This window comes from Falco naumanni, chromosome 6, assembly GCF_017639655.2.
Source record: "Falco naumanni isolate bFalNau1 chromosome 6, bFalNau1.pat, whole genome shotgun sequence".
NCBI classification, from domain to species: domain Eukaryota; kingdom Metazoa; phylum Chordata; class Aves; order Falconiformes; family Falconidae; genus Falco; species Falco naumanni.
This window is the reverse complement of record NC_054059.1, coordinates 78,004,596-78,022,633: the sequence shown is the minus strand read 5'-3', so window position 1 is coordinate 78,022,633 and position 18,038 is coordinate 78,004,596. Positions and strand designations below refer to the sequence as shown.

Sequence of the window (18,038 nt, the reverse complement as noted above, 5' to 3'; positions counted from 1 at the left end):
CCGCCCGGGACCAAACGTCCTTCCGCCCGGCGCCCCGCGGCAGCCATGGGGTCGCGGGAGCCGTGCCGCCGGCTGGAGGCGGTGCTCAGCGCCATCTACGACCTGGGTGGGTGAGCGGGGCCGCGCCGCGGGCTGCCGGCGGGGAGAGGCCTGCGCCGAAGCCGGCGGCGCCGCGGCTTTCCCTGGGGGCCGGGGCCGGGGCAGGGGGGGGCTGGGCGCGCTCACTCTGAAGCGGAGCGGTGGCGGCCGCGCGCAGCTGACCCGCGCCGTGTGTTGCGGCCCGCAGGTGAGGAGCCCAGCGCTCGGGGCGCCGCGGCGGACAGCGAGGCCGGCGCGGCGGCGGAGCGGATCCCGGGCCCGGAGCCGACGGCGGGCGGGCGGCGCGGAGCCCGCGACTTTTTCGGGGAGCTGCGAGCCGAGCTGGGCGCCGCCGCCGCCATCCCGCCGCCCCCCGCCGCGCCGCCCGCCGTGGAGGTCGTGGTGTTCCGCGGGAGGAAGAGGAAGGGGCGGCCCAGCCCCGCGGCAGCACCCAGCGGCGGTGCCCAGGTAGGGCCGGGGGCGGATGGGCGGCCGGGCGGTCCCCTCCGCCGCTCCCGCAGGCCGGGTGCCGCTGTCCCGTAACGGGGCGGGCGGCACCAGCCGCTGAGCACACCACGCTGTACGGCGCAGGGTTTATTTTAAAGCCACATCGGCGACTTGAGGTGGAGCCGGCACTGGCCTGGGATGCCCCTCTCTGGTGCTTGTTAAACCAAACAAACCCCTCTGCATGTTTGGGACTTTTTTTTTTTTTTTGCTGTCTCCCCAGTCTGCCACCGTAAATTGCGAGATACCTTCCATAGTTCCCTCTCCCGTACATAGTTTCTTCCCTCTTGTTAGTACAGCTGCCTGGAAATCCAGGATCCTTCGGGGATCTGTGCCCAGGTCGATGGCATCCAGCCCTGCTGATTCCCAACAGGGCTACAGGTAGGGGCAGGCTGAACCAGGGTGGGCAGGGGGTGAAGATTTGTTATTTTTCCCCCCCCTATCTCAGAAGATGTCTGGATAAGTATCCTGTATTTGAAATAGGTGTATCCCAACAAAATAAACTGACCTGCAGATAGGACGACCAATATGGCAAGAAGTGAATGAAACGGGAAGCAAAGCCTCTCGGCTCCTTCTGTGCTTAAGCGTTGGGAGCGCTGCTCTGTGCCTGTCAGTAGGTGTGGGTGCGGGGTGCCCGTGCTTTCTCCTCTTCTCTGGCATCACAGCAATGCTTGGCTGTTGACAAGCAGCAGGCGTCTTGGAGGATTGGTGTTGGGGGTGTGTGTGTCTGACATCATTAGATCTCAGAACTCTGGTTTGGTTTGTTGGTGCTGAATTCCCTTGTGCTACCAAAAACCGAAGCAGAGTTGCTTCGACAGAGAGGCCTGGATAGGCTTGGCTGGAAGCCTTCCACACTGAGCAGAGGGTACCTTGCGGGTTGATTAGTCTCCAGATTTGATAGCTTCTCTGCTTCTTTTCTTTGAGTCATGTTCATGGCTGTAACATCAGAAGCCCAATCCTAAAATAAGCTCCGATGAGCCAACACAATGGCAGTCTTGAATTCAGGGAGACTTACTGGTATCTGGGGTTTGACTGCTTAGAACTGGGAAGTTCAAGAGTCTAACCGAGCAGTTAGTTGAAACCATAAACTTCTGTGCTTTTTCCAGCATGTTTTCCTCTAAAAATTCCCCTAGATATCTATTCTCTTATGCTTTTTACAACTTAAATTTTTCAGCCTGAAAAGACTGGTGTTAGGCTTGTTAGTAAAATGCTCTGAAAACGACCAGGTTTGTTTGTGGTTGAAATGGACAGTTTTGTGTAGAAGCTTTTGCAGAGTTGAGAGAGGTTTGGGTTTAGCTCTGGCAGATGCAGAGGGAAGCCCTGATGTAACCCTGGGGCCTGATCCTGTGAATCCATGTGACTTAATGGCCTGGAGAGTGAAAAGGAAATGTATTAAAAGCATTCAGGTTCAGTTTTAACATATAGGTAGTACTCCTGCTTCCTTAGAGGGGATAGCGCCCTTGAAAGCAAACAGGGGAAGACAAACAAATGCTCTTGAACAGACTGCAGTTTCCCTGCCTGTGCTGCCTGCCTGCATCAGCACGCTTGCCGGCAGAGCATCCGCTCAGAGAGGAGGTTCAGCATGTCCCGCCTGAAATCAGGAGTTGGACACAATCTAAAATAACCCTGGGGGATGCATTACTGCTCTGAAGTGTCTCACTCCCATATCGAGCAGGTGTGGAGCCCTCCCTGGAGAATTTGTACTGCTTTTTCTTCCTGGGATATGGTCTGTCCCTCCTGGAGAGTTCCTCTGTAAACTGAGAACTGCTGATGGAAGGTCTCTGTGTAAATCGTAGTGTAGAAAAGATGCAGTTTTCACTAATCTCATTTTGAGCAAGTGTTTTCTTTAAACAGCATTGTGGGGTCTGCTGTTTGCTAACAGTGTATCTTTTGGAGCTTTTTCTCTTGCATTAGTTAAAGCTGGATATGCCTGTCCATGCAGTTGCAAATTAGGATTGTTCTGTGTTACTACCAGCTATCAGTACATGCCCAATTACCACTGTGCTCTCTGTCTCAAACAAAATGACTTAAAAGTTCATGTCCTATCCTGCATTAACAGTTTGGTATGGATTTGGAAACAGAAATACATGTGATGCATAGTTCACATGTGGCAGTTTTTGTCTTATAAAATGTAATTTATACTCAAAAGTATAGGAACTAATTGCATCTATTAATATCTTTCTGAATTATGAAACTCTGTGTAAGTGTTAGCAGATCATCCAAGCAAGAAAATGCAGGACAAAGCTATATGCACTGTGCTATAAAGGTACCCTCTAAATTGTACAAGGTTGTTCCAGTAAGACCCAGTAATACCTACATACTAAAACTGCCATTGAGACTGTCTCTTTTAATAAATCCAGGCAATAAAGCTAGAAAAAGGTATTGCTGGAAAGCTCTAAAGTATACTCTTCCCTACAACTCATTTTACATTTCGCTGCTTTCCAAAAAACTATCACAATCAGCATTTGAACTGGTGCTACTTGTTATATTAATTCAAAATGTTTTGTTTATAGACCAAAATAGTGGATGAAGAGAAAAATGCGAACGAACAAGAATTCAACTTTGAAAAAGTAAGTCAGCAGGACCTATCTAATCTCACTGTTTTAGTGTGCAGGTATGTGTATTTATATCCTTGGGGAAGCTATGGTGGGACTGGTGGGAAACGTTTCCAGGAAGGGTTGTCTCTTGTAGGTGAGATTTTCCTGCTAGGTAATTTTGGCTGCATGCCACGCTGCAGGAGGAGCATGCTGGCTGTTGTCCACTGCGCTGTGTGGAGAGGTGTGTTAGAACTCTGTGGCCTTTCGTTCTGATCTTTCAATGGCAATTTGAGGAGGATCGCCATATGTTAGCTATGTAAAGCTATGTGAGTACTCATAATAACAGCATAGCTCTTTCAACCCCGTGGTGTTAATCTTAGATTTCTGATCCTGTGTGGGAGGGAAGAAAAGTGTATTGGCATCTATTTTTGAAACAGCAGATGACTTTTTTCCGTTTGTCTTTTTAGTCTCATCTGTTCTTATATGACCATAACTAGCATTGGCCTTCTTAGATACCAATTCATTTACAGATCTGTGCACGTTGTTTTATATGCTTGGCCTCTGCTCAGGGGTGAGCTGTGATCCAGTGAAATCTCTCACTGGAGATCCTGCGTGGAGCTCTGTACTGCTGGGAACAGTGGGAATTTAACTACTGACTTTAAAAAGATTATGAATTCACCATGGGTTTTGCCAGAGTGTTCTGTATGTATGTGTGTAGTTAAACCACTTCACCATCTACCCATCGGTGTTTCTCACTGGTTAAGTGCTCTGCAGCCAAGGAACGAGGATGCTCTGTAAATACTGGGTGCTGTGGGTAGCACATTTCATTGTTCTTTGTGCAGCATATGATTCATTTTTATATGGAGAAGATATGTTCCATTCTATTCCTTGTGTGAAATGAAGAAAATCAAAAATTGTTTCCCTGACATTCTTTACCATACAGAGATTAGATGGAGAGTGGTTAACTGTCCTGTAGTATAGCTCCAAACTCAGTTTTATTTTATAGCATGCTGATTTTAGCTATTTGCCAGGGTTTCTTTGGAGTATGACTTTGTTGTGGTCTGTCAAGTGTTATTTTACAACAGGGAGGACAAATAGTGAAATGCTTGCAATTTTCTGTCATGTTCTAGGCTCGTCTGGAAGTGCACAAGTTTGGAATCACTGGCTACAAGAAGCAGGAACAACGTGTATGGGAACAGGAGCGTGCTATCATGCTGGGAGCCAAGGTAATTGTTGCTTGGTTTGTGCTGAGTGGTCACTTGTGGCAATCGAGGCATGGACTTTGCAAGGATGGTGAAGCAAAGACCTTTATTGTTAGTTACAGCTTTTATAAGTTTATGCTCTGTACACGCGCCGCTAAAAGTTTTACACGCGCCGCTAAAAGTTTTATTCTTGGTCAGACTCTACTGTCCACGCACCCAGCCGCTGTTCACAATAGGCTATTCTCTGCTGTTCACGCTGTCACCTTGTCTTCTAGAGGTGAGATCACATTCCTCCTCTGTTCCTGTTCCCTCTGGATTTCTTCTCACACTCCCTCAAAGTTATTTACTGCTTTGCTGCAGGACCACAGCTCCACGTTATCAATGTCAAACAACCCCTTGTCTCCATCCTCTATAATTCTCCCTTTTAGTTTTTCAATTACAAAAGTTTGTTTAAACGTGTCGTGGACTGTAGACTGTTTGTTCCTTTCTTTTTTTCTTTTTTCTTTTTTTTTTCTTCCAGATAACCTGTTACATGAACATGCAGTACATCCACAACTCTGAATGAATACCTTTTTTGCAGTGTAATATAGTCTTGTATGAACCATAAGTCAACTATATGTTTTTAATCACTCTTCTCCATCACTGTTGTCACTATCTTTGAGTTTCGTAACAATGCCTAAGTCATGATCCTTTAGCTTAGGCAACTTCATCAGGTGAAAATACAAACATTTATTTCTAATACGAATTTGCAGAAACCGTTCTATCCATAAGACACTTTATGGAGGGATATTATGTTGCATTGTGCATGATCTATTAGAAGTGAAAAAATGGTGTTCCTGAGAGAAAACACTTCTTTAGATCATTACTTTAGAACTGGTTTTTGCACCTGCTATACTGCAAGAATACCGTAAGCAGTAATGTATCTCTGTGGACTTTGAGATATCTGTGTGGTTACATTTAAACTTCACACGCAAACTGATCTCAAGTATAACTCTAGGCACAAGTGTAGGGAATGGCATGCTGTTGGGACGCAATCTTTCTTGCTTACAAGGTATCAAATGGTATGTTACTCAGGTTGAAGTCTAATTTCTATGACAACTTCATTTTCACCAAAGGATTTGCAGTTAAATACACAAACTAATGCAGCTCAGCTGAAGTTTCACTGCCGTAACGGAGTACAGAATACTTTTCCTACTGACCTTAAGGGTTGTGGTGGTGGTGATGAAGGTGTAACAGATATTTGACTTTTAACACAATACACAAATTTTCAACTGTGTTAAATTCACCTGTACACAAAGAACACTTATTCCTTCTGAAGCAACAGCTGAGGATTTGTACAGTCTTTTCACCTTGAGTTGTTCCCAATTTAGAGGTTTAAAAAAAAAAAAGAAATAATTCAAAAGTATTCTGTCAATATGCTGATGCAGTTGCATGCTAAATTCTGGTCACACTAAAATAGGGTTATGTCCTAACATTTATATATATGTAGCACTCCATTATAATTTACGAACAAAATTCAGAATTTCATTTTAGCTCAAATTGCTTGGAATTAGATTAGGTTGCAGTTGTCATCCTAACAACTAGTTTCCACATTTTGCCCCTTAACTGAAAAACACGCGTGATGAAAGTGCATATTTATAGAAACAGAAGAGTAATTGAAAGAAAATTCTTATGTTCACAGTTGTTTTTCTAAGTCTTATTAAAGTTACTTTTTTTTCTTTTTTTTCTTTTTTTTTTTTTTTTTTTTTTTGGAAAGCCAACAAAACTTTACTTAGTCAATAATTACAGCATTAAAACCAGGAAGGTTTCATGCTATAGGCTACAGCGGCTTGGCAGCTTCCTTGCTGCTAGTGCCTGGCTTCAAGCCCAAGTACTGCAGCAGGCAGTGAGGCTCCTGGCAGCTCGCTGCCATGTCGGGGACAGCTGACAGGACCTTTTCATCTTCTCCTGCATCTCTTCGTGGGTCCTCAGCACTTTCTGGATGTGCTGGAGCCCGAGCCCCAGCCCTCTGATCTGCTCCAGGTACTTGTCAGAGAGAGCAGATTTCTCCAGGAGCAGCAGCTGTAGTCTGTCGAACTCCTGCCACAGCAGGACTGTCTCCTGGACATGGGCAGAGTCCACCTTGGGCTCCTGCCCTCGCACCTTCTCTCACACCACCTTGGCCTCTGTCTCTGTGTGCTGGAGTGCACAACTCGGCTGCGAGACCTCTTCTTTCAGCCTTGTGACTTCCCCACTCTGGTCAATGAGTTGCATCATCTTGTCTTCCTGCTGTTTCACCACGTCCTGCAGCTCCTTCTCACTCTAGCTTGCCACTCAGTGCCCTGTTCAGCTTGATGATGGTGGCAGCCTGGGTGTCCATCTTCTCCTGGCTCTCAGATGTCACTGTCTCCAGACGGAGCTGCAGGTTGGAGTTCTCTGTCTGCAGTGCCTTGGACTTGCTCTGCTCCAGCTCCTGGATGCGGAGGCTCAGCATGGCAACGTCGGGGACCATGGCTCTCAGCTCCTTCATGCTCTCCAGCAGACTGGTCTCGGGCTCTGTTGGCTTTGGTGTCGAGGCAGGTTTGTCCTTGGTAAAGGCATTTCCACCTCCAGTGGCTTCATCAGCATCTTTTGCCGACACCGCTTTCAGAACACTGCCCACGAAGGAGCTCTTGGCGCAGAACGGGGCGCAGGCACAGCAGGGTTTCTGCCAGCTCTGTGTCTGCGGAGCCACGGGCCAGGCTCTGCTTCTCGATGGGGCATCGTCATCCTCTCTGTTGCTTGTTAATTGCGTCAAGGCAAAGGTTGTATGTAGCTGGGTGACCATGACCTGATTCATGCTATGGTCAACTAAACGCTGAATACAGGAAAAAAGGCAGGGGAGACATAAGGCAAACATCAGTAAGGTGGTTAAGGCAATTATAATAAATTCTACAATACTTTTGATCCATGGTTCAAAGTTTCCCAGCTGTGAGAAGAGACCAAAGGCATCCCACCCCTGGCTCTGCTGCAGATCTTTGTTCAAGGCTTTTAAGTTTTGTATGTTTTTGTGAATTGATTCAGAGTGGTCACTCAGATTCATGCAACACATCCCATCAAAGTCTTCACACCCATGTCCCTGTGCTAACAATAAGAAACCAATAGCAGCTCGGTTCTGTAGCGACACATGATGGACAGAATCAACATCTGCTAATAAGCCAGAAAAAGTAGCGTTTGTAGTATTACTTTCTGTAGCAAGCTAGCAGCCTAATTTACTAAGCAAGTTAAGAGTGTGTACTATTCCTACAGAAGAGATTAGAGAAGCAAAAATGTGTTGCGCTGCATTCCAGAACTCAACCTGCGAGTTACTGGCTGCTGTTCTGTGTGACAAACATTTGACACATGTTGGGGTTGCAATTGCGAAAGGGCTGCAATGCCCACTTGCAGTCTTCATTGGCATTATCATAGCTCGTTGTTTTAAATGCAACTCTTGAGTTTTTTCATGCTTGACTTGTTGCAAAATATTCTGGAGCCTATCAATAAAGTTAGTATATGACTCTTTAGGACCCTGCAAGACTGTGGCAAACAACTCTCTAGAGGCTTGCCCGGACTCCAGTATCTGGACTGCCTTAATAGCTACCTCCTTAATTGGCAAATAGTTGTCCCAGGGATACCTTGCCTGAGTCATGGAATTGGCATAATTATTTTCCCCAGCCAACTGCTCATAATTAACAGCAATTCCCCGATTAAGGTTTTTCAATCAAGGCCACTACACATAGCCCACAAAAATCAAATAACCACACCATATACTGCGTCGGAGTTAGTACCATGTGAAGCAATGACCTCCAGTCATGCGGTGTGAGTGTATAAGGCTCTGCCATTGCTTCAAGAAGGGACACAGCAAATGTATTATGAATCCCCAATTCTCGCACTGCTTTTCTTAACTCTTTAACAGACTCATATTGCACAGGCTGCCACTCTCGAGGCTGATTTGGCTGATGAAATACTGGACATGCCATTGCAACTCCTAAATCCCCTCACTTAAGTGCTTTCCGCTTGCATTCCCGCCAGTGATCCCCAGACCCCCTTTCACCCTCCCCAAAAACACAGTCAGTGCATATGGAGTGGGGAGGAAAAGGGTCTGGTTCCTTTTAAAGATTTATAGGATCTGGATCAAAAGGTTTATCAGCGTCAATGGAATCATTGTCTGAGTTGTCCTGTTTTCACACTTGGTCCTGTGTTGTGAGGGCTGCTGCAATTGGTGACAGGAGCTTTGGGGGCAGAGGAGGTGCAGATGGAGTCACCACATTGTTGATGGTGTCTTGAGAAGAGCCACGCTGTCAGTGGAATTTACAGCCTCCCCTGGTTTAGCACTATTAGTAGAATTAGTCCACACTTGGCGAAGAATAGTCAGAATTTGCCACCAGGGTGCTAAATACGTTCCCGTTGCGGAGTCCCTCTCTGCGGCAGCATCATGCAATCTTCTGCCGACCGCTTTCCAGGGAGGAATTTGCAAAGTGCCATCAGGTGGAAAGTCCGGCACTGTCACGGATCCATTCTAACAGAGTCACTAGCTGCAGACCCGTCTCAGCTCATTGCTGAGCTGCAAGCAGCTGTTGCAATATGTCCAGGCTGCACTGTTGATCTCGGGATAACTTCCCTCTAATTGTTCCTGACTGCTCACCTTTTTTGTAGGTGATCGGTGCACAGAATTTCTGTACATCCTGGTTCGGTCAGGCTACGCCACCAGTTCGGGGCTCCATAAGCCTCCTACTTAAGCTCCACATTGTCAAAGAAGAGGTTGTCGTAAAATCTCCCTTTGATGCAGCATCAAATTGTGTCTTTCCTCTTTCTTCCCAAAGCTGAGTGCGAGATGCTGTTGTGGCATCCACAGCGAGTCCCTGCTTGCGCAGCCAGGCAAGCAAAAGTTTCACAGCTGCTTCATCATACTTCACCCCTCTCTTCTCCAGTATTTTCATCATTATGTCGCATATCAATTTTTCTTCCCTTGACACATGTGAACCCATATTGTCCCCAACTGCTCACCTGTAGAGGTGACGAGGTCCGGACCGAACAGCTCTCTGTACCACTGCTTTCTTGAGTTCAGCTGGGCATCGCCACCGACCGCTTTATGGTCTGCAGCTTATTGACCACCGCATCAGGGTCACCATTTGTGGCGACTGAGGCATGGACTTTGCAAGGATGGTGAAGCAAAGACCTTTATTGTTAGTTACAGCTTTTATAAGTTTATGCTCTGTACACGCATCACTAAAAGCTTTATTCTTGGTCAATCTCTACTGTCCACACGCGCAGCCACTGTTGACTATAGGCTATTCTCTGCTGTTCACGCTGTCACCTTGTCTTCTAGAGGTGAGACCACATTCCTCCTTTGTTTCTGTCTCCTCCAGGTTTCTTCTCGCACTCCCTCAGTTATTTCTTTGCTGCAGGATCACAGCTCCACGTTATCAATGTCAAACAACCCCTTGTCTCCGTCCTCTATAGTCACTTGACTGTTACGGTGGAGGAAAGTGGTAAAATAAACCCTGAGGGGATTTGGCACTGGTTTTGTAAAACACAAGATACCCTGCCCTGAGGCTTCTCCCACGTCATCCTTATTTTTACATTTTCTGTTCTGTATTGTCTATTTTCTGTAAAGTTTTGGAAAACTAGTATGGTTGTGTTATCAGAGATGTTGTATAGATGAAATGTGACTGATTAGGGTGGAAAACAACTTTTACTAAGTTTTAGTCAGGCCATTCAAAACTAAACTGTTGGATGGAGGAGCTCGCTTATTAAAGCTTCGCTCTCCCTGTGAGTTAAAGGTGGAGAAGGCTTTTTAGTTTTGTTTATCATCAGTAAAAAAAATACAAAATTTATTTTAATAATATTTAAATAAAATATTTATTTTTTTAATTAAAAGTAGGTCTTTTGGGGGGAATGGGGAGGGGTATGGGTTTTCTTTCTAGTTCAGTGTGTATATCAAAATCTTGTAGGACTGATGTAGAGCGTAAAGATCCCCCTCTTCTGTCTCCACCAAGAAAAATATGGTTTCTATGTGTCTACCTTATGTCCCTAAAGTACCCTTCCTCTCACCCAAAATAAATAAACCATTTCTAATGTTTCTCCACCACCACCTGAAAAATATTGTCTATGCAAGTATGTGAATATTTTCTGAACCTATTTGAAAATTTCATCAGTTGTATCCCACTCAATCTTCATTGCAGCCCCCCAGAAAGGAACATGTGAACTACAGGACTTACCAAGAGAAAATGAAAGAGAAAAAAACAGCAAAGGATGATGAGAAGAAAAAGGTTTGTGTGAAATTTTCTATATAAAAAGGCAGCATGCAAGAGCCTGACAGGTAATGCCTCAGGCGCAGGAGGAGTGCCCAAGCTTGGCAGCCGCTGCTCCCCGTGGAGTGGGTTCCTGGCTCCAGCAGGAGTAACCTCATCGGTAAAAGCTGGTTGTGTGCAATATGAAGAGCAGACAGTCAAGCTTGTGTTGTGGTGGGTTTCACTGCCTCGTCATTTGAGGCTGATAGACTGACACAAAACCAGCAGTTCGTTTGTTGGGGTTTTTATTCCTTTGCTTCTAAGGGGGCAAAAAAATGGCCTTCAATAAAAGTTCGCTGCGTGTTGTCTAACCACAGAGAGCCAGATCTTCAGCTGGCTTTATATCAGCACAGTTCCATCTAGGACCTTGCTCATTCTATAAAGCAAGGGTGAGGTTTTTGTTGCATCCATCCACCAGCACAGCCTGTCTGGCTCTGAGCCTACTCCCTGCCCGCCGTGGAGCCTCCTCATGTAGGTGGGAGCAGGCTGCTGGGTGGCTAATTGCTCTATCAGCCTGTTTCCTGCCACCCTCTTTCCCAGGGGACCTACTTCTCCTCTGTCATGTGGCTCGAAGTGCACCCAGTGCATGACCAGACGTGACTGAACCCTGTCATTTGACAGGTACACTCGGGTGACTAAGCACACCTGCCTGGTAGCAAGTCCATCTTTCGACCGAAGGATCTGTCACACGCCCAAGAAGTAAAAGCCTCTCCTTGTGTGGCTGGATCTGTGCCTGCTCACATGGCAGGGGCAGCGTGTGGGTCAGGAGGGGGCTGTACTTCCCATGAGGTGACAAGAAGGGCCCTGGGCACTCCTAGCTGTGTCTCTGTAACACATTGCATCAGTTGACCTGTCGAGGGTCTCCCAACCTGCTTTAAATGCCTGCTGCTCCATGAAGCAAAGGCTGCCGCTTGTTTTGTGTGCAGATGTTTGTTTAGGCAAGATGCTCTGTTCCTTTTCCATTAAAATATGTACCTTTAAAAACAGGAGCATAAAGGTGATTCTCTTAAGAAGAAGAAGAAGGAACAGAAGGAGAGGTAAGCCATTTTTAACAGGGCTAAAATTAACTTGCTTTTGTATAACCTCCGCAGTGTATTTCCCCTGTGTAACTACGCACAGTCCTACACCAGAAGCCGTGCAGATCACAGTGGAAGGAACCTCTCCCAGTGCAGAACTCAGTCACAAAATGGTGATGTTGCTCTGTCTAGTGGTTTCAGAGGCTTTAGTTATGCAGCTTAACTGAAAATGTGTCAGTTCTGCCCTGATATGTCTAAGACTGCAGCTGGAGGGGAGATGGATGGAACCCCCTCTGCGTGGACCCAGGATATGCCACTTACTCAGAGCATTTGCCCTGAGAAACAATTTCTGCAAAACACAAGCTACAGTAAATAGAGGCTTGAACGGTGAAGTGGTATTCTTAATCATAGTGTAGCAGGTTCACTGGATCGTACTCTATCCTTTCTCTAACCAAGAGCCCTTGTGCTTCGAAACTTTTTAAAATGTAAATCGTTCTGTAATGTGCTGCAAATTTTGAATGGCTATGCAGATAATACATGTCCTGGTGTCATTAACCTGCTATGATTTGATATTCCATAATACCAAATGCTGATTGCATAAATAGGTGGCTTTTTCACCATATTAAGTGATTTCATGAGTTTCTGTTGTTTCTCTTAATTCTTTTTGTTTTTCCTCTTCCTATTTCAGGAAGGCCAAAAAGAAGAAGTCGGTGCCTAGCATCTGGCCTGCAGGACAAGTTGGAAAATTCAGAGATGGGACCTTGATTCTGCAAAGCCATGACATAAAGAAAATTAAATCATCTAAAGTTATCAAATGAACTTACGATACAGAGTGAAATGGACAATACACATAAGACGGAATTCGTGTTGTTACCAACACAGACTTATGGAGCCTCTTGTCTTCCCAAGATATCCTGATTTTTTTTTACCTTCTCTGTTGCAGGATTTCTTGATTCTGCCTTGGGGAGAATATGAGAATTTACCATTTTATAAATAAAAATAACACTTTTTATTAAGAATGTTACATAGGGTATTTTTATTAGTCAATACATGCTAAAGAAAGCATCTAACTTTCTTGAATCAGCTTATTGGCTCAAAGTAAAATATTATTGTAATCCATTAATTAGTGAATTAAAATATATAGCTCTTTGCTTTCAATCTGAAATGGATAAGGAAAAAGCAATAACTTACTTTCTCTGAACCTGAGGTAGGTATTCTCCAAATGTTTACTGGGCATACACCTGTTTCTGTACCTTTATGAATTGTTAGTGGATAGCGGAAGTGCATAACAGTTTTCCTGTCCAGGAAAACCTCTTAAAGGTTTCAAAATTATTTGCTTTGAAATGAAAACGAGATTTTCTGAAGTTTTGTCCCAGGTAAGAGTTACAGACTCAACCTGCATACCTCTGCAGAGATCTCCAGTTAAGCACTGTTTCAAATGCAGGTTTAGTGGCTTGGTTGGTTTGTTTTTGAAAACAAAACCACGCAAGACTGAGCCAAATGAGGCATAGACACTCGGTAGCTAGTGGTTGTTCATGGTTAACCCATGTTTGTTTTGATCAGTGTTACCCTGCCTCATAAGGCTCTTCTGTGAACTCTTTGTCAAAACTGAAGTTTTAGTGCTATTTGGATTTCAGCAATTTGGTGTTTCTGAAAGAACAGTTTTGTCCTCTGTAGCTAAAATGGTTTTTTGTTTGTTTTTAAGGTTGTGTTTTCATTAGAAGTGGCAGTGTTAGTAACCTTCCAAAATGTCCTCTCCCTTCAACCTCAAGCTAAAGAAACTTGAATATTTTAGGGGAGGCAAAAATAAGGTTAACTATTAAACGACAGAGGGAGAAGTTCATGCTGTTTATATATAAGGTTAGCTGGAGCTTGTTTGAACAGCTCTAGCAGCAAAACAGTTGTATAGGCAAGAGAAAGCAGCCCTTAATGGAGAAACTTCTAGGCATATTGGTGAAATTCAGCGTACCGCTGTGGGCTGGGGAGGCGAAGCACACTTTCTGGCTGCCACCTGGGAGCCTAGGTGGGGTGATCCGTAACCGTGTGTGAGCGGGGACGTCTGTGTCAGCTCGCAGCAAGGCCAGGAGCACGGTCCTCTCCCCAGAGAGCAGCATTGGAGGCTGCTCCCCCCACGGGGTAGGCAAATGCTCTGGGGCAGCGAGAGCCACACCAGAAGGGGATGCTTTCTGGTGTGCTTCTACCCCCACACCTTCCACCTTATCTTCAGGTCCTGGAGAAGAGCCCTGCCAACACAGTGAGGACTAAGCGGAGGGAGAGCGCCCGGAGGGAACGAGAGCCAGGTAAAAAGTGGGAGTGTTTCTGGAGCCATGTGAGAGGAGGAGGGGTGTGCAGAGCTGGGTTGCTAAATACTGTCGTCCCATTTCATAATTGCATAATTTGATTTCTTCTCATTCAGTATTCATTGCAGATTCAAACAGGAATTAACAATCCTGTCTGGTTACAAACTTAATGTCAAATCACGATTGCGTGTGAAGGTGTAATCACTCAGTTGAGTACAGAGCATCGAGACTTGTTGAGGCAACAGATGTTGTGGGGTGACCTGTATTTTTTAACTCCTGGTTAACCCTTGAGCTCGGTTTCTCATTGCTCGCTTCTAGATCAAGTTTTGTTCAGCTGGCTTTGGGTATAATGTGTTGTGTGAGTTTGTCCTCAATCAGCTTCGGTAATTTAAAGGGTTCACCTTCTACCTCCACAGCTCCCAAAAGCTATTTAGGAGTGAAACTTGGTCAGAGTGGAGTGTCTTAATTTTTGTAGTCCTGGTCTCAAGCTTGTACAGTCAGTTAAAGAAGTGTTGGAAAAAAAAATTCAGTTCTTAAAATACAAGTTGAAAACTGAAATGCCAAGCTGACAGTGGAACATGAAAGCTTGGGGAAAAAAACCCAAAAGCTTACTCACACTTTTGCATTTCCTAACTTGTTTAACATCGGTGTGTATGCATTAGGAAAGGTTTTCTGTTATATGGTGATAGGTTGCTTTTTGATATCAAATCCCCAAGGTGATTTGAGCTGGCCATCCTTTTAAGGTGCTGTTCTCAGGCATGGTACCTTCAGTCCTATTTTGTTACTAGATGCATTAACAGAAATGCTAACAGCTGACATCTGGCAAACAAAACTGCTGACAACCTGTTACCTTGTGTTTCTCTGGGCTGGTGAGCGTTGCTAACAGAGTATGTAAGTGTATGTTCAAGCAGCAAGCTGTGTTGCTTTTGGAGCATGTACTGATAAACAAAAGCCAGTGTTGACTGAACAACTGATTGATGATGGGCAACGCAGAGCAGGGACCATCTTTATTTTGCCCTCTACATGCAGTGAAAAAGAGGAATGAGGGATAAAGGAAGAATGCAAGCATTTCTCATCTGCTCTCTTTCGCATGCCTTTTCCTGTGGCAGCTTTATTCCCATTTCCCCACATGCTAAACCCATTCTAATTGTCATTCCGCCCAGTCAGACCCTTTGCCATGGAGGAGTTGATGCCAAGTTGTTGTCTCTTGCAGATAAAAAAAAAAAAGGTCATGATGGATGGTGTCTCCACACACTTACTCCTGATGGTTTTGTCTGGGTTTCTGTTTCTTCCCCTGCCGCTGCTGTTAGTGTGTCAGCATGCTTTATTCTGCTTTATTAACAGGTATTTATGAAGGTTGCATAGCTTTGACGAGTGCCTTTTTGCAGGGGCTGAGTGTGCTGCCTCTGTAGCATTGCTCAGTCCCTCACAGGCATCTGCTCGGCAGATGTGTGCAGCTGCAAGAGGACGTGTCATTTTAAACCGTCTCACAAAGTTTTGTCTTTCCTGCCCTGGCAAGCTTTCTGCCCAGTCTGGCTTTTACACTTACCCAAAAGTCTTTCCAGTCGGATCCTACTGGTGTCACAGCTCCAGGCTCTGCTTGCTCCAGTGTCAGAAGCAGAGACTGGGAACTCGCCCAGAGTCTCTAAGATGGATTTGAGCTACATAACTCACTCCCAGGTCCTCAGTAACCAACACGCACCAGGGCTAACAGAGTGGTGCTGACGAAGAAAGGTGTTTCACGCCACTTAATCCGGTGTATGTGTGAAGTTAAGGCACAGATGGTTGCTTTGAGGACTCCTGACTTTCTGCAGCTGCTGCGTTATTCTTGACCGTGGTAACAAAGCAGGCATCCACAGTTAGAGTCAGGCGTGCATTCTGCATGACTGCTTCATCTACATTATGACATTATGTTTTTTAATAATAATTTGGAATAATAAATTGGGTACTGGTGCTGAATTTGTTGGCAATGTTTTAAGAATTTATTTAGAAACTGTAAAACAGCATAAACTTATACATCAGGTTTTCCAAAAGGGTGGTATTAATAATACTACACAAAGTTTTAGTCGGACCAAAAGACAAAAAGCAGTTTGTTTCCAATTCAAAAAATACAAACGTTTGCTACAGGTACAAAATTATAAAAAGTTTGTATTTTCCTCTTGATCTGGTGACAGACACATACAGCAGAGATGTATATTTCACCAGCTCCAAATCCGTATAAGCTATGGGAAATGACGATAAAGAAAAAATGTCATGGTTAAGAAGAAAACGCAAAACAACTTCTCGTCTTTCGTTTAACCAGACGTGAACACTTATTCCTTTGCACTTTTTTGGTTGCCAACATTTAAATTAGTCTTAGTCATGCTTCATATAACAATCAGAAATAACAGCAGGTTTACCTCATGCATTTGTTTTTAATATTCATCACATAATGTCTTCTCACCATGCTACCTAGAAAGGTTAGTGTTTTTATTGACAACATTTAAGGGAAGTGGGGGATGAAGGAATGCAGTCAGGACTCAGGAATATTTCTATCTACTGCTTCACAAGAAAACGTGAGAAATCCTCCAATTAGCATAAAACTTAATTTTGTAATTAATTCTGCTTGGATCTGTTTGCAATAACAAATGTAACAAAAAGGTCACTTAACAGAAGGGGAAGATGCTGCTGAGTGCCTCCGTCAGTAAAACACGCATCTGCCTTCTGTATTGTGCAAAGGTGCAGAGCCCTGCACATCTCGTCTCTGCGGCTTGCATATGGGCTTCTGCACCTAAGAAGACCAAGTGCGTCTTATTTATGATGGATTTGTGCTTCAGGCTGCTGCTCCAGCCAGTTGTGTGCAGCATTGAGTAGTGCTGGGCAGAGGAATTGCCAGAAATGTTGTCAGTAAAAACTAGAAGCAGCTTACTTTAAATTAAAAAAAAAAAAAAAAAGACTCTCCATCTTAGTTTAGTAATTTTCAGTGACAAGTGCCCTTTACATTTGCAATGTGGTTGATTTGTTACCATAACCTGTTGAAGGACTTGAAACTGTAGTCTTTCTTCCAAAGTTGATCTAGCCAAGATGCTTGGGGTTTTCATATTATCTGGCTTGGTTCAAAGTTGAATTCTTGACTTTGTTATTGAAACAGAACGCTGCAAAGCTGGTAAGGCCTGAAATTAGGTCTAATAGCTCTTTCCTCATCTTTCTGTGAGCAAAGGATGTGCTAGATGGCACCAGAAAGCTGCTGTTGCCAGACTGTTGGTACTTGGCATCCCTTCTCGCAAAAACAGGTAATCTGAATTGTGGTCCAGAAATGCACCACCTCTTGTTGGCAGTCGCAAACACAGTGTTTTTCATACAGTGGTAACGGTGGCTTAGCTTTGATCTCATCTCTCTTACCTTGTTTAGGAGATATTATGTGAGAAAGAAAAAAAAGCTGCATCTCACATTCTTTCTTGCTCTAGAACAACTTGGAAACCAGAATATTGGATGCTCTCTGCCATCTTTACTAACTACACTTTGGGGAAAAAAAAATACAACCACAAAATAAAAATAAAAGCTTACATAGCACTACGACAGAACTCTATCACCAGCCAAGAACAAACTACGGCAATACACTTATCATGGCATTATTTACAAGACAATGGAACATTATGCATATAATAAATTACATTTAATACTTTTCCTCTTAAACTCTGCTAGATGTAAGCTTATGCTTTTTTTAAAAAAAAAATATTTTCTTCAGTCCAATATATTTTCTTCTATGTATCTTAACTGACTAGGCAAGTACAGGAGGTGACAATGCTATTTGCCTATCTTTTCTGTTTTTAAAAGCCAAATTGCTTTCCGAATTCATGATACATCATAGTATGCTACTGTCCTCACTGACATTTATGTTATAGCGCATACCTTTCCACAGCAGAAGCAGTAAGGGATTGTCAGCATGGCCTGTGCTCATATTGACATTAAGTCTTGGAAAGGATCTTCTTGTGAGCTCTTTTTGAGTTGATGAGAGAAAATAAGGGAGTGGAAGTTGCATAGCATTGCACGCCTTGGGACGTTTGACAATGCTCCTGATGGCACGTTTCTTCTGTTTGTTCCCACCAAAATTAGCAGGGAAATTTGTGAG

At 44.4% G+C, this 18,038-nt stretch overlaps 1 protein-coding gene and 2 long non-coding RNA genes across 3 annotated transcripts; 2 read left to right on the top strand and 1 right to left on the bottom strand.

Annotated features, from left to right (window-relative positions):
• Position 1: 1 nt before the first annotated feature.
• Positions 2-12,651, top strand: C6H1orf131 (chromosome 6 C1orf131 homolog). The gene is made up of 7 exons (XM_040597644.1): positions 2-106; positions 287-546; positions 3,096-3,152; positions 4,250-4,345; positions 10,504-10,590; positions 11,599-11,648; positions 12,316-12,651. Exons 1-7 carry the CDS (start codon positions 46-48, stop codon positions 12,443-12,445), a joined length of 741 nt encoding a protein of 246 aa, XP_040453578.1. The 5' UTR covers positions 2-45; the 3' UTR covers positions 12,446-12,651.
• LOC121089894 lies at positions 7,158-10,160 on the bottom strand. Its single transcript, XR_005828413.1, has 2 exons — positions 8,584-10,160; positions 7,158-7,486 (listed from the first exon to the last, which is right to left on the bottom strand). It is a non-coding gene; the product is annotated as an uncharacterized LOC121089894 (long non-coding RNA).
• Positions 12,652-12,850: 199 nt separating the features above from the next.
• On the top strand, positions 12,851-15,886 carry LOC121089895. The gene is made up of 2 exons (XR_005828414.1): positions 12,851-13,763; positions 13,855-15,886. It is a non-coding gene; the product is annotated as an uncharacterized LOC121089895 (long non-coding RNA).
• The last annotated feature ends 2,152 nt before the right edge of the window (positions 15,887-18,038 follow it).